Source organism: Protopterus annectens, chromosome 9.part0, assembly GCF_019279795.1.
Source record: "Protopterus annectens isolate FY-2018-M chromosome 9.part0, PAN1.0, whole genome shotgun sequence".
NCBI classification, from domain to species: Eukaryota; Metazoa; Chordata; order Ceratodontiformes; family Protopteridae; genus Protopterus; species Protopterus annectens.
The window spans coordinates 125886512-125902515 of record NC_056743.1 but is presented as its reverse complement, the minus strand read 5'-3'; the positions used below and the strand labels follow the sequence as shown (position 1 = coordinate 125902515).

The window sequence follows — 16004 nt, the reverse complement described above, 5'->3', positions numbered from 1 at the left end:
AGACTGCTGTCATTATAATCCACCAGTGTCTATACTCAGTAGTTATGGTCACATTGTATACACATATTATATCTGAGTGTGATAAAAATGGCCACAGTAACATATTCCAATTTGCTTTACACAAATGCACACTAGTCCTGCAAAAACAGACCAATTAATTTGTTTAATTTATCATCTCATTAGTTGTTTTTATCCACAAACATTCTCTAAACATAGTAGTTGTAGCTACAGTGCTGACATTGTTCTCAGATGTCTGTCACAAATTAGTAATGATAGTATTGACTAAAGTCGCATATTTCAAATTTGCTTCATATAAACTCGGAGTAGCCAAAGCATTCCAACATAATTCACACTCACATGCACACTAGTCCTGCAAATTCAGATTAAAGAAAGTTTAAAAATGACCAGATCGTAAGACCATAAAGTAGTTTCATCTATAAGTAGCCCCCACCAGCAGTTATAGCCACTTTGACTGCGAACATCCCTTATTTGTTATGAAGTAATAAAGTACGTATACTTTAAGGATGAATTACATAAAATTGTATAGAGATCATTACTATCCTACAATAACAGTTGGCCATGTGTAGCATAGTTTAAATAGGAATGTTTGAGAGGATAGTAAATATTAACCATCTGATAACATATGCTAACTCAGCTTTTACTTTTGTGAAGATTGTACATTTAGTTTAGTAAATCCACATTAAAGCAAGCTGCTTAGTTATGCAGAGATTGCTGCCACCAAATGTTTCAGTACTTTATCTACAAATGCAGTACATGCTGCCCTTGAAGAATAAATTGTCTATGTTACATTAAAAAAATGATGTTCAGGTGATACTGCCATAACATTTCCTGAGCTAGATCAACTATGCAACAAGCAGTGGCTGGCAAACTGTGACAACAGGTTCATAGTTGCTAGGCATGTAGTCCTGGCAACCATTAAGGAGTTTAGCCCAAATTCCCAATTGCTCTAAAGCACAGTCAGTTTAAGTGACTTCTTCAGTGACACACAGTAGGTAAATGAAGGTGAAAAGATTCAAACCCTGCACCCTTGTCACAGGAAGCTCCTCATTAACAAGTTGTAACCTTTGTTGCCTCTGCTAACTGGAAGAGTGGCAGTTTTAAACCAAATGTAGAAATCCTTTACAATCTGGTCTTGTAGAGAAAACTTATCACAGTAATATGTAACAATGACTACGTGATGGATGCTAAAAATCAGATTGTTCTGATCATCACTCTAAATAATTCACTGCATATGGCTTGACAAATGTCAGCCCCTATATAGTTGCTGGAGGCTCTGAAGAGGGTACTGCAAACATTTGTTACTAAAATTTAACAATACAATCCAGGCTTATTAATGAATTACTTTATTTTTTAGTACAGTGAATAAAGCAAAACAATTGAAGACAATATATAAATGCAGCGGCAGCTTTTATCCAACAACCTGCAAGCCATACAAAAATCAAAAATATTACTGCATACTGTTTTTAGGGCACATACATTTTTGCAGGACATATGCATCTCACTTTTGACCTCCCTGTCTCTTCTCGGCCATCAAGAGTAGCTATCCCCTCTGACATTGCTCAGTACAGGTCTGAGTACTGAATGACTAGTAATGCTGTATTGTTGCAGCATACACCTCCAGAGCCTAGAAAGCCAGAATGTACACAAATTGGGCCCTATGCAGGGTAATGAATTAGGCCTCCACCAGCCATTCCAGTAATACTATTACTTGGCTGTCTCTTTGCACTTATTGTAAATACTGTTCAAATCTGTCCGTGTACATACTATTTTCTTCTGTACTTTTACAATTATTGTAGAGATTTAGATTTTATTTAAAACTTTTATTTCAAGTTTTATGGAAAAAAAGCACTGGCAGCCATTTTGTAAACAAAACAATCACACTGAAAACAGACTTAGCTTGAGCAGCAGTAAATATCTCTTCCCTCAAAAGTCATATTTACTGAAAAGGCATCTGGCAACTCATTAAACTGCAAGATACATGCTAGCATTCATACTCAAATGTCATATAGTCAAGTACTAACTGGCATAAATGTGAAGGGTATGGGAATTCAAAAGACAGATGTGTAACACATTTTGTAACAGTCTGGGACAGCCCAATGAACATTGTGTCCCTTTTCAGGAGCAGACTAGGAGTACTGTCTGGTGAAATAACTCGGTAGAGTCACACAGAAGACTGAATCAAACCATGTACTAAAGAATGCATCTGTTGAACAGCTCATAGCCATACTCATCTGCACTAAGTGCTAGACCGACTGTTATAGCTCAGATTTGATACCTCTGTGCCTGCAAATAATAATAAGAAAAAAAAACAAGCTAAACTGAAAATGTATTCATAGTTAAAATATTAACATTAAACTTGTAACCTTCGTAATGTCTAATGTATTCACATCTAAATAAATACACTGTCAGTATACACCTGAACAAGGAAACCAAGGATCACATCTAAAGAACATGGCTCATATGATTATGCTCCTGTGTATTACAATCACTTTCATTCATTTACCCTGTAAGTACTCTGGTTCATAGGTAGTTACAAGGCTTGCAGTCCAGAAGACCACTGAGGAGCCTAGCCCATATTTATAGTTGCCATAAAGCACCGTCTCAGTAAGCGACATCCTCAAGGACAGGACATAAATATAAGGCAAGGCCAGAGATGTTCTGTAAAACTGGAGATGCAAGAGCAAGCTAATCTGAATCACTTAATTTAACAGAGAAACAAGTTTTTCATCAACATGTATTTTGTTAACCACAATAACTAAGACTGACTGTCGATTTACCAAAAGATAAGAAGTTAAATGAGGTCTAGCAGTTTATGTGGAAGACTAAAGCTCTTGCATGTGGTAATTAAGGTACAGGGTTTTACTTTGAGCAATTCACTTAACTAGACAGTGCCCCCTACCTGGGACATATCAGACATTAACACACCTTAATTGGCAATGTTTCCTAACTGGGATATCATTTTACACACACACACACAGCATTAGATACCGCTGTTCTCTCCAAATAATGTTTATGTAAAAAACAGCTTCACTTCAGCAATAGACGAGAAGAGTCGGAGTCCCTGCTTATACCAAGTCTGCCTGATCTGTTTAAAAAAACAAGAATGGAAATCTCTATGTGAAAATTCCTGGATGTCATGCGTGCAGCAGCTACAGTCTCACTGTCTCAAATGCAAGCCAATGAAGGAAAGACTGGAACTGCTGCATGCCAAGCATAGCACATAGCAGCAGTACATGTGGGCTTTTTTATCTGCGGTGGTGGTGCTGCCGTAGCGTTGTCACCTCACAGTAAGACGTCTTGTTCGATTCTCAGCTAGAGTGTCTTCTGCGTGGAGATGTGTGAATGGGCGTACCTTCGTTGAAGGTTGTGGGTCAGGGCTGGCAACTCGGCACGTAAAAATCTACTGCCAATCATTAGAGGACCGGAGTTCCGCTGTGGCGACCCTTAACCGGGAAAAGCCAAAAGACACAACAACATATATAAAGGAGACTGGTCATCATGAAGGAAAAGATTTTGGGAGTAAATACATAAATTAAAAAAGAAATGTCCTATTTTAAAAATGGAAATGTGTAAAGCATTCAAACCAAAGTTTGTGTGCACATGTGTTTAGACAGGATGGCATGTATTTGTCAGGATCAGAGAAGAGAATTTTTATAGCTGATATTTTACAATATTTTTACTGGAACAGACATTCTAACAGAATATGTGGTAGATGTGTTTTGATAGGGGTTAAAATAGTAATGAGACCTGTGATTATTGCATGTTCAGTGATAGCACCAATACTATAGAAAATCTAACTGTGACATCCCTGGAATGGATAACAATTGTTGAAGTGTCCAGACTACCAAAGTCAAGTGCTGATGACCTAGAGACATTTCTTGCATGAAACACAGGAGGGAAGAATGACTGTGGCTAGGGACTTAAATTTGCTAGAAACTGACTGTAATAATAATTAAACAACATTAGTAAGGAAATTATTTGCAAAGTTTGTTCAGGAACAACAGTTGCTTCAGATTGTAAGAAAACCTACCAGAGAATAGAACATACTAGACATTGTTTGTGTGCCTAAAGAAATTTCTGTTACTTCATAAGTTTTAACACTGCTTATATGCCATGATCATGGGGTTATAAAGATTAATTTGTTGCTAGATAATTCTGCCAAATTGCAGTCTAAACCAGTGCACAAAGGATTACAGATTATATGGAACCAAGACAGCCACTGTAAAACTAATTGGTGTGATACATTCAATGGAAAAACTGCAGAAAGAAAGCGGAAAGTTTTGAAAGAGAAATTGAGTGCAAAAAAAAAAAAATCAAAAAATATTTAACATCAGGATATAGGCATAAAATGTCAGGGGAATATATTTCCATAAGAACAAGATACTTGATTAAGGTGAGAGACAAAAAATATAAAAAGTGGAAAAGAGGTTGAAGTACAACCTTTAAAGCTGAATTTTTGTTTGTGTAAAATTTGTTGGCCACGTAAGTCTGACTAGGACAGAACCTATTTTCAGCACAGGCACAGGGAGAAATGCTACAGACTTGCGTCTTTGGAAATGTGGGAAGAAACCCGAGTACCCAAAGGAAACCCACATGAATGCAGGGAAGACATACATACTCCACTCAGAAGGCACCCCAGCCAAGAATCAAACCTGAGAACCTCTTGCTGTTAGGTGACAACATTAATTGCTGCACCACTGGGCCACACTGAAATAAACAAGCTGGACAGATACATTAAACATTGTGTGAAACAAGATCAAGAAAATTTTGAAAAAAAAAATGTATATAAAGATATTGAGCATAATGGGAAACAATTTTATAGATACATAATATGTAGAAAGAATAAAGACGTACAATTTGATAAACTGTGTAGATTCTAAAATTTATTGTCAGACATAACATATTATAGATATATTTACTGAATCTCTTGCAAAACAGTCTGGCTTCAGAAAGGAGTGATAAGTTGTTCTAGTGCCATCCAGGTCATCTCAGATACTAGAATTGGATTATATTGAAAAAGAACTATGCAAACTGGATCCCAATAAAGCACATGAAGGGGACAGTATTAGTAATAATGACCAGCGAACACTTCAGCAAGAACTTGTAGTACCATTATATATAGTATTGACTAGGTCATATAAATATGAGGCAATTCCTCAAGATTGGCGATACAGTATGTATATATTAAACCTGTCTTTAAGGGAAAGGGGAGTAAAACAAACCCAGAGTCATAGAGAGCCTTAAGTGTACTTTCATGTTGTGGAAATATAATGTAGAAGATAATATTGGATAAGTTATTGTCATAATTGGAAAGCTTGGGACATGAAACCATATATCAGTAGGCATATGTTAAAAATAGATCTATTGCTACTTGTAACAAGATGTTATATGACATATTAGATATGAATTGAAAAAGTGTGCTGTCATTTTTATAGATTTAACTTTAGCATTTGACATGGTCATACACAAAACACTGATCAATAAATTAGAACTAAGTATTGATCTACTCTTTCTAGATAGCTGCATGGCTTATAGGACATGGCACGTATCATGCAACAATTGGACAGGTGAAATTCTTGGTTACAGTCAGGATGTCTGTCCTAAGCCCTTACTTGTTTAGAGTGTATCCCTCAGACCTGCTTTTTTCATCTGAGGTGTTCTGCAGTCTATGTAGATGACCTGAAACAGGGTAAACTGAATACATGTGCTACAGGTAGGGCATGTCTGCAAAGGACTTAAGTTGACCGTTTGGGCACAGGAGAATAATATGCTGATAAATTTATTTATTTAATTTTTTTGACCGGGAGTGTCCGACTGGACGTGGGCCCATTTTCAGCGGAGGCCCGGGGAGAAAAGCTCCACAAATAAATACATCAAAAAAATAAGCATATGAGATTTGGGAGACATAAATTGAAAAGTGACTATTTAATACAGCACACAGTGATTGAAACTATAGAGTCATTTAAGGACCTGGGTATTTGGGTAGATCCAGTTTTGAGATTTTGTAATCATTTCAACCAATTGGTTAATGATAGTTGTAGAACTGTAGGTTGTATAAAAAGATTTATAAAGTTTAGAAAATTAGAAATTATGTCATTTTTGTTAATTAAGGGACAAGTAAACCGAGTAGTGTAAAAAGTTTTAATCAAACAAAGCTTTCAGGTCAAAAACCCTTCATCAGTGTTAACATCAAAACCTACTACAAAATATTTAAATTAATTCAAATATGTCACAGCCAATCACAAACAACAAAATTATCTTAAAGGCACATTTTAAATAATCATTATATATATATATATATATATAAACTCCAGATAAGGTATAAAGATATATATATAATACATATAAAAAAGTATTCTCTAAAAATAAAGTTAATTTTCATCATTGTAAGCAATTCTGTCTGTATTTTAGTATAGGCTTAATAGAAATCATATTTAAACCAGGCATCTGATTTGCACAGAGTATTAATATCCACTTATATTCTTCTATTTCTAATTTATTATTTATATCACCTTTCCCAATTACTTTACTAATATAGTTTATGACCCTAAAGGTAAATCAATGTGATGAATCTGTTTCACTCACGTATTGCTTTGTGAAGCTTTGTTTCATTAAAACTTTTTATGTTACTCGATTTACTTGTTCCTTGCTTATATTTTGTAAGCTGCAATTTTAACTTAAGATCGTGTTTCTATTATTATCATTGACTGTCTACTTGTTCTTAAGACGTAACTTTATCCTACAAGCGTATTGTTTCACAGCTGCTTCACTTAGTTTTTGGAAAATTTAGTACGTACTCTGACTCCTATATCTTTATTCTTTTATTATGAGTTGGCGCTTGAATGACCTGTTATTGGGACAACTTAATCCCTTGCTCTCCCTTATGGTTTCCAGCAGTGGCACTCAACAACAGATGGTTGTTAATCGTGGAAGTGATTTCACTACAATGCTGATCAAACTGGAATGTAAGGTAGAGAAATTTAAGGTACTGCAGTAGCAACATTTTAGTTTTTCTGTGTATCTGGAGCTAGGTATTGTGCCAAGAGGCTTAAGAGTGCTCAAAATGCCCTTTTATGGCAATACCTACCCTATGCTTTTGAAAAAATGGCAAGAATTAAAAATAAAACTGGGACTTGATTATATGTACCTGATGAATGACTATTTTTTAAACTTTGAAAATGAAATGCAACAGGACATTAATACACTGTAAAGTGAGGTTTCCTCCATGCCTGCCTTTGCTATGTCCGCTAAAGAGTACGATGTTATACTTGAAAGACTGCATAAATATGATTGGAAATTGGAGGGTATAAAGCGGCATAAGCTGCAAACGGACATTAATGATTTCATTATTGGTCACATTTTTTCTTGGCCCCATTATAATAAAGGTGGGAAAAGATAGCAATCAATTAAATAGCCCAAACATGAGCTCTACATCTGCAGTAAGCTCAAGGCATACTTCAGATGTAACTAGCATATCAAGAGATGCAATCGAAGGCAGTTGGCTCACCAATACAACAATCTACAAATGAGCTGAATTCATTAGTCACAGTTTAAGGTGAAAATCCTCTGTTTTTCCAATTGTCTGTAGAATCTATCAGAGACACAAATTTGCCCAGCACCACCCTTAATACCAATTCATCGGCTAAACAATCCTCAAAGAAACCGCCCATAGTTTTTCAGCCTTCACAACAGATGGTTTGATTGAAGTTACCAGAGCAAGTACGTGTAGTACAACGGAATGCATCGAGAGGCCGCTCAGTCCAGAAGAGGGAGAGGAGCCAGAGTGGACCTTGTTTGAGCAATAAAGGACAGAAATAAGGCCTAGACTGTGCCCTGTTGTGAATTTGTCGAACATCGAACTATCAACATCTGCTATTTCACTACTTGTAAAAGCTTTGCACTTTATTCCAGCGAATGTAGAGAGTATGACTGATCTGAAATTATTTATACATGTGCTAGATTTGAAGTTAATTTTTAGGAATACCTTAGATGCTTCTGCTAGGACTTGTAAACGTAGAAGTACTTTTATCCCCAATAGCCATCCTGTAGTATAGTAAGTTTTATACATTATCAGCTGAAGAACATAAAGCCTTTTTAGAAGTGAAAAATGTTGATATTATCAAAGAAGCTGACAGGGGTGGTTCTATTGTAACTATGAACAGAAATGATTATTTTTCGTCTGTGTACACACTACTGTCTGATAATAGTACTTTAGAGAAATTTCATTTTCTGATGTTAATAAGGTAATTAGCCACATCAGTATGGTTGTATATGACCTACAAGCTATGAATGATATTTTTAATTACTTTACAGTCCATTCCCCTGTTATACCTGTACTATATAGCCTGCCTAAAATCCATAAATTCTCAGACACTCCACCAATGAGGCCAATAGTTTCTGGAAGAGGCTGGCTTATGGAGCCAATACCTCTTTTTATTTACAAATTGTTCTCTCTCCTTATCTAACAAATGTGAAAGGTTACATAAAAGACACAGCAGATTTCTTGAAACAGCTATATTCATGATTTAGAAATAAAAATGGTGATGCCTTTATTATGGTAGTGATGGATGTCTAGTCTCTCTTTACTGTCATACCCAATGCATATGGATTATCACCTATTAGAACATTATTGTCAGAAAAGGATGAGCTAACAGGATGTCAAATTGAAACAATTTGTGAACTTTTAGAAGTAGTACTGGAGAATAATATTTTTATATTTGATAATAAATACTCCAGTCAGACATCTGGGGGTTGCTATGGGCACATCTGTAGTGAATACCTATGTCATCTTGGTATTGATCAATTGGGAATGTGATACCATTTTTAATTCTAATGTACAAGTCTCAAATAAGGTATGCTTCCTCAAGAGTTTTGTGGATGATGTGTTCTTTATTTGGAATGGCAACAAGATGAATTGAATCAGTATGTTGAATATTTAAATACTTACTAGTACTGAATTCTTAAGATTTACAATGATTTCTTTATTTGAAAAAGTTAACTTTTTGGATGTTACCCTACATTATGATGGTATCCACATGCACACATCAGTATACAGAAAACCAATCTATGGTAAGAAAATATCTGCATAAGAAGAGTTTGCATGCCCCACATATATTTAAAGGAATAATAAAGACACAAATGTTACGTTTGAGTAGATTAAACACTGATATACGTATTTACCAACAACAAATTATGGAAATGACAAGATTATTCTGTAAGAGGGGCTATGACCTTAATATACTTTCCCACTGTTCTGATGAAGTTACAGCATTGAGAGACAATGAAGCCAGTCCATATTTCTGTATAGGAACAGAGAGTAATGATAGGACTGTGAATGCCCCTAATACAACTCAGACCCCCAAAAGATGTGTCATGACTTCTAGTAGAAGCACGCCAGAGATTAAGAAAGTGATATCTGACAAATGGGGTACATTATGAGCACTTACAGAGCTCCAACATTTAATTAATGATACCCCAATGTTTGTTTACAGAAATTGTATAAATTTGAAACAACAGTTGTGCTACAAAGACATGAGATCAAATATAACACAGAAAGGGAGAAATGGAACTCAACCCTGTTATAATTGCTGCTGCTGTGCCTATATCAACATGGATGTTGTTTTTTTTTACATTCTAAGACTGGCAAAGTTTGATTTCAAGTGCACTGCTACCTGCAATGCTACTAAAATTGTTTATTTGATAGCATGTGAACAGTGCACTGCCTTCTAAGAAGACTTAAAGATAGAATTATAGAGCATAATTTAGACATTCGACGAAATGTTACACTGAATGCCCTAGCGAAATGTGAGTGAAGGATTCATCACATTGCTTTACTTTTAGGGTTATAGACTATATTAATAAAGGAATAAGGCGAGTTGATATAAATAATAAATTAGAACTCGAAGAATGTAATTGGATGTTAATACTATGGGCAGATCAGATGCCTGGTTTAAATAATATGATCTCTATTAAGCCTATATTAAAATATAGACAGAATTGCTTACAATGATGAAAATTAGCTTTTTGTTTTTTATTTTTATAGAATACTTTATATGTATATATATATATATATATATATATATATATCTTTGTCTTGTATGGAGTTTTTAATATGTATATTGTGATTATTTAAAATGCGCCTTTAAGATAATTGTTTGTTGTTTTTGATTGGCTGTGGCATATTTGAATTCATTTCAAAATTTTGTAGTCTGTTTTGATGTCAACACTGATGAAGGGTTTCTGACCTGAAAGCTTTGTTTCATTAAAACTTTTTACATTACTCTTTTTACTTGTTCCTTGCTTATATGTTGTGAGCTGCAGTTTAACTTAAGTTCATGTTTCCATTATCATTTTTGTTAATTACACTGGACCCAGACTTGAATATGGAATAATAATATGGGAATCTTATAAGAAAACAAGCATGAGTTAACTGTAAAGAGTACAGCAGAAATATACCAAGAGCATCCATGGATATGAAAATGAAAGTTATTATGAAAGACTAAAATATCTGAACTTGTACAGTGTCTCTTACAGATATTTAAGAGATCTTATACAATTATGTAGGGCATTTAGAGTCAACTACCTCTGGGGAATGTTTGTGGTTATCAAAAATTAGTAGAGCATCATCAGGCAACTTACTTCTGTAACGGCACTCCCAAATCACTTGAGGCTAAACATGTACAAAGGCAAGGTTTATTGTTATTTAGCTTTCGTCTAGTATAACACTTCTTCAGAATAGCATCTGCCAACATGTTTCTAGCCCTTAAATATGTTTAAAATCGATTTATTAATAATTAAGATATTACATCACTTCCTCTTGCAAGGGGAATCACATTACATATTCAATATAACCATATTTAAAATCAACAAAACTAGACAAAAAAAAAAAAATATATATATATATATATATATGATATGTAATGCAACAATATAAAATACACTCCAATGTTGTTAAATACTTAGAAATGAATTACTGGTTTATGGTGAGCACCCCAAGTAAACATAATCTACGTAACATACTATAATTTTGCTGTTCTCATTTTCAAAATGGGTCCCAAGGATATATGCCCGTTTAATCCTGGGGGCTTAGCTGCATCATGATTTATCTGCCAGACAATAATTAACAGTACTCCAGCCATGTGCTTGTTATGGTTATTTTTAAGAACAGCCTGGACACTTATGGGAACAACTGTTTTGGTATATTGGCAAGCTAAAAGGACATTAATGCATGTGTTTGAAATATTTGTATGTATGTATGCATGTTTAATTTTGCTATGGGAGCATTTCAAAATTTTTAACACTTCCTAATGACATAAAGTATGCTCCCCAGTACACCTTGCATATATGAAGTTTGTAATAGCTGCATTGTACTGCGCTTGTCAGGTGTTCTTTGCCAGCTCTAGCAGTCTGTGGACTTCCAAGGGGGAACAATATTTGGAAAGTATACATCAGTGGAAAAGTATCCTAGTTACTGGGTTGCTGCTTTGCATAGATATGCAGTGCATTTCATGAAAGCTTCTGTTTTACTGCACATGCATACATACCAGCATTCATTTACATCTTACTTAGGATGGGGGACCTGTGATCAGAGAATGTTCCGTAGCTGGGCTTAAAATACCCCTAGGGCTATTGACTTATAAAGCTGGATTGTGATATGCATTCTGAGGTCAGTAATCTGTGAAGAGCATATGACAGGTAAGAAGATTCAGCAGTTCATGTTTTCCCAGAGTCAGAATATGGGAAGCATAGACAGACTGAGAAAGAGAAGCCTAAATTGCTCAAATATTTTTCAGAGGTATGTGAATGCATACACACTTAAATCCTATCAATCTTTAGTAGTTTTCAGGTGAAATCTGTCACCTCTGATGAGTACGAAACTGTCATGAGCACCAACTACATCCAGTCATTTGTTTTTATCCTAAGGATTCCTTTACTCATGTACACATGGAGGAACTGTCTGTTGCTACTACTATATAGGAAGCAAATTCTGTAAGGCAGTAAGTATCCATTTTCTCTGCATGTTAATACCTCTTAGTATAGTGAGGTAAGGTTATAGGCATTGTAGATATTGGCCGTGTAGAAGTGGGCTAGAAAACTGTGTTTAAAATTGTGGGAGAGGTATTCAGAAACATAACACACTGTGTAATGATGTCTCTAGTAGGATTGTTTAGTGCGTTATGATGTAGCAAGCCAAAGATCACTGAAGTGCTATAGTGGCATGAAGGCTGTGCCATTTAGTTCTACAGAGGTCTTACTGGATGTTGCCCCATGTAAATGTGTGGCATAGCTAAATTGCCAATGGGCGGGAAGTTTCAAAGCCCCCATGCTAAAGGATAATGCTGTCCAAGCTGCAAAATCCTTTACTAATGCACTCTATGGGCACCTACAAGAATGCATGGATCGTGCTATCCCAAACAAAACCAAGAATCTCTACTCCTAGAAAAGGAAACCAGTCTGGTGGACCCCTGCCATAAACAATCTATACAATAGGAGGAGGAAACTAGTACAGAAAAGAGTAAAATCCCAAGAAGGGAAGACGATATCCCTGATCAGTATCAACAAGAAACTACGTTCCCTCATAAAAGCATCCAAGGCTAGCTTCGAAAGAAAAATTGCCATGGTCTCCAAGGATAACCACAAGGCATTCTTTTGCTATGTCAAGAATCGAAGTGGCAATTTTCAGATCTGCTCAGAGTTAGTGCAGAATGGCACAAAATACACTAAACAGACCGATATATCCAACATCCTGGCAGACAGATTCAGTGCAAACTTCACCCTCCTCTCACCCCCAAAAGGGCCCATAACTATACCAGAAGAATGTAGTACCCCTGAAATCACAGACGCTCAGGTTAAAACAGCCCTCTCCAAAGCCAAAAACTCAGCATCAATGGGACCAGACGGTGTCCCAGGCTATGTTCTACACGAGCTCAAAGATGAACTAACACTTCACCTAAACACACTGTTTAAACTCAGCCTCTCCACAGGCTACATGCCCACAGAGTGGCGCACAGCAATGGTTATTCCGCTCCACAAAGGTGGAGCCACAACGGACCCCAGGAACTATTGCCCTATAAGCCTGACTAGCTTGGTCTGCAAAACTATGGAGCGCATCATCATGGATCTCATTAACAAAGACATTGGGAACCTTCAAACACTGGACCCTACCCAGTTCGGCTTTGTTAAGAGCAGATCATGCCTCCTAAACCTGGTGGACTTTGAGACAGTTACCAAGGCTATAGACGAGGGAAAGGTCATCCACACAGCCTAACTAGATCTCGCAAAGGCCTTCGACACCATTCCCCACTAAGGTATTATAGACAAGCTCACCAGCCTGAACATAAACCCGTACGTCATGAGATGGGTTGCCAACTGGCTTACGGACATAACCCACATTGTAAGAGTTGCAGGAGCTAGGTCTGACTCTAAACCGGTTACGAGTGGCATTCCCCAGGGCTCAGTCCTAGAACCCCTCCTGTTTGGCATATACTTCTCGGAGGTACAGGCAAGCACAGGAGGACTGTGGCTGACCAAGTTCGCAGACTACTGCAAACTAGAGGTTATAATTGACTCTCCGGCTAACACAGACATCCTCCAAAAGGGTCTCATTGAGACAGATACCTGGTGTCAAAACCATGGCCTCAAGCTAAATGCCAAAAAGTGCATAGTCATCCCCTTTGGAAAAAACAAAGTACCCACAAACTACCACATAAGTAGTAGCCCCCTAAATACGGAAGACGTAATAAGGGATCTGAGGACCCAAGTAGATAGTAACCTCTCCTTTGATAATCACTTTGCCAAAGTGGTTAGAAAATCCTTCTGTGTGGCCCACCTAATCACAAAAGTGTTTGCATCCAGATTGAAAGAGGTGATTGGGCCCCTCTACGCATCACTCATCAGACCCATCATAGAGTACAATGCTCCATTTGGGATGCACCTTACAAAACAACTGGAAAGACCACAGAAGTTCCTCACCAAGAGGATCACTGGCCTCAAACAGATGCCCTATGCAGCTCGACTGAAGAAACCCCAGCTGTACTCTGTTGCATGCCACCTACTCAAAGGTGATCTCTGCCTGACATACAAGTCCATGTCCAACCCAGAATTGATGGACATGCTCCACCTAAAGAAAACCATATCCCCTCAAGCCACATGCTCCAGGGATCTAAACCTCACCAGAACAATAAATAGGACATGCTGGAGGGATAGATTCCTGTCCCAGAGACTTCCCATGCTCTAGGACAAGATTCCAGTCTACATTAGGCAGAGATCCTCGCTAACCCTCTTCAAGAGAAACCTTGACAAGTGGATGGGAAACAGAAAGTTTACCCCAGGGATCACTTCAATGGCTGTGCTGGACAGAGGCACTGGGAACTAATCTAAGGGCCCAGTGAAAGCCAACACATTCCGGCTAGGCTTATAAATGCCATCGGGCAGATAGCCTAGTACCTACCTATGAACCTATCCACTTTCTTCACCCTGGTAATGCACATCTTGATTTAAGTAGCGCAACAGAAAAATTCAAAGACAAGCTGCACTGTGCTAAACTGGAGTGAAGAGCTATGTGTGTGAGTGGGTCTGTTATCACTGCAGTAGGTAAGTTCTGTGTGTGTGTGCGCGCATCTGTGCGCGCAGTTGCATAAGTGGAAGAACGTGTGTGTGTGTCTGTCTCTATTATGGCAAAGCATTTAACACAGTTGAGTTTGGAATCGTACAGATGAGTCTCTAATGAACATTTGTTACATTCAGCTCTTGCTCATCTCAGAAATGCTTTGTTATCACTGTAGCACTACTAGAGCTTACCAACAAAGCACTAGTAGTGCTACTGTGATATTTTCTCTGATTACTGTATGTTTCTACTTATGTTTTCAGTTTTTGATTAAATTTGTAATTCACCTTTAGTTTTGATTCTTTTCACCAGTATTAACAAAAATTGAGTTCAGAGGTTGGGATTTCAACAAACTGACCTTTCCTTTGCAATATCAAACACTTAATTATATGCCATAAAAGTACAAAAAAAATATTCCTTTGAATGGATCTATATTATTCGAATGAAAACTTACCAGCGAAACCAGTTTGAGCAATATATATTGAGCGAATATCTCAAATATCGGAGAACAAAAATAAAAAAATCTTAACACAAGAAAACTATCACTAACTGTTTTATCCAGGGGGGTAAGCCCCCCTGCACCCCCCACACCCCCGCAACTTAAATATACCAACTCCGAGATCGCACTCCATTGAAGTAAAGGGAAGAATTCCCTATGGTGATCTCCGTTCACTTTTGCAATATTTCAGACATTCGCTTAATATGTGTTGCTCAAATGGGTTTCGCTGAAGTGAGTTTTCGTTCGAATAATATAGACCTGCTTTGAACGGCCTAGGTTGAGCTTAATACAACATTACCTGTGCCTTTTCAGCCTGTATACTGCCAAGAGCAAACAAACATTTTTAGCCTCATATTCCCACAGTCTAACCCCTACCCTACTAAAGAAAGCATTAGTGGACTGCAGCACCTAGGCACCTTTTATTAGTCCAGTAATGGGCTTTGTTGCCTATATTTTGAAAGGTGGTAATTTTATAAAAACTGCACTGTGTCCATAATCCTCATAGGTACTGAATATACAAATATTTGTACTCCCTATATCTGTGTTCACCTCCATTCAAGAATCAGAGTGTAAACCCAAGGTCAGAATTCATAGTCATGCTGCTAAGAAGAGCAGCTTATCCTTCTCAGGTAAGGTGAATTGCAGTTTGCCAGTTTAATGCCATGCATTGTTATGTCCAAAATCCATGGTCATGGATCACGTTAGAATGCAGTTTGCAAGACTGTGAATCTCTCAGCTGAGTAGTTTGGGCACACTGTTGAGCACCCTACCATCCTGTGGAAGTAATGCAGGTACTTGCAGCATATCACAGAGGCAGCTGTACTCTTCCCTGAGAGCAGGCATGCAAAGTTGCACAGACACACTGCTGTAGTTTTTGTG

At 37.2% G+C, this 16004-nt stretch overlaps 1 protein-coding gene across 5 annotated transcripts in view; it reads left to right on the top strand.

Annotated features, from left to right (window-relative positions):
- LOC122811078 (APAF1 interacting protein) overlaps nucleotides 1–16004 on the top strand; it is a 791984-nt gene that overhangs the window by 374249 nt on the left and 401731 nt on the right. The window contains exon 1 of one of the 5 annotated variants that reach the window (XM_044082646.1): nucleotides 6920–6991. The exons of 3 other annotated variants lie outside the window; for them this stretch is intronic. In XM_044082646.1, coding sequence (XP_043938581.1) covers nucleotides 6935–6991 — 57 coding nt within the window. In that variant the 5' untranslated portion in view covers nucleotides 6920–6934. Of the gene's footprint in view, nucleotides 1–6919; nucleotides 7007–16004 lie in introns of those variants that run through there. One more of the 5 variants, XM_044082645.1, reaches the window with a different exon arrangement.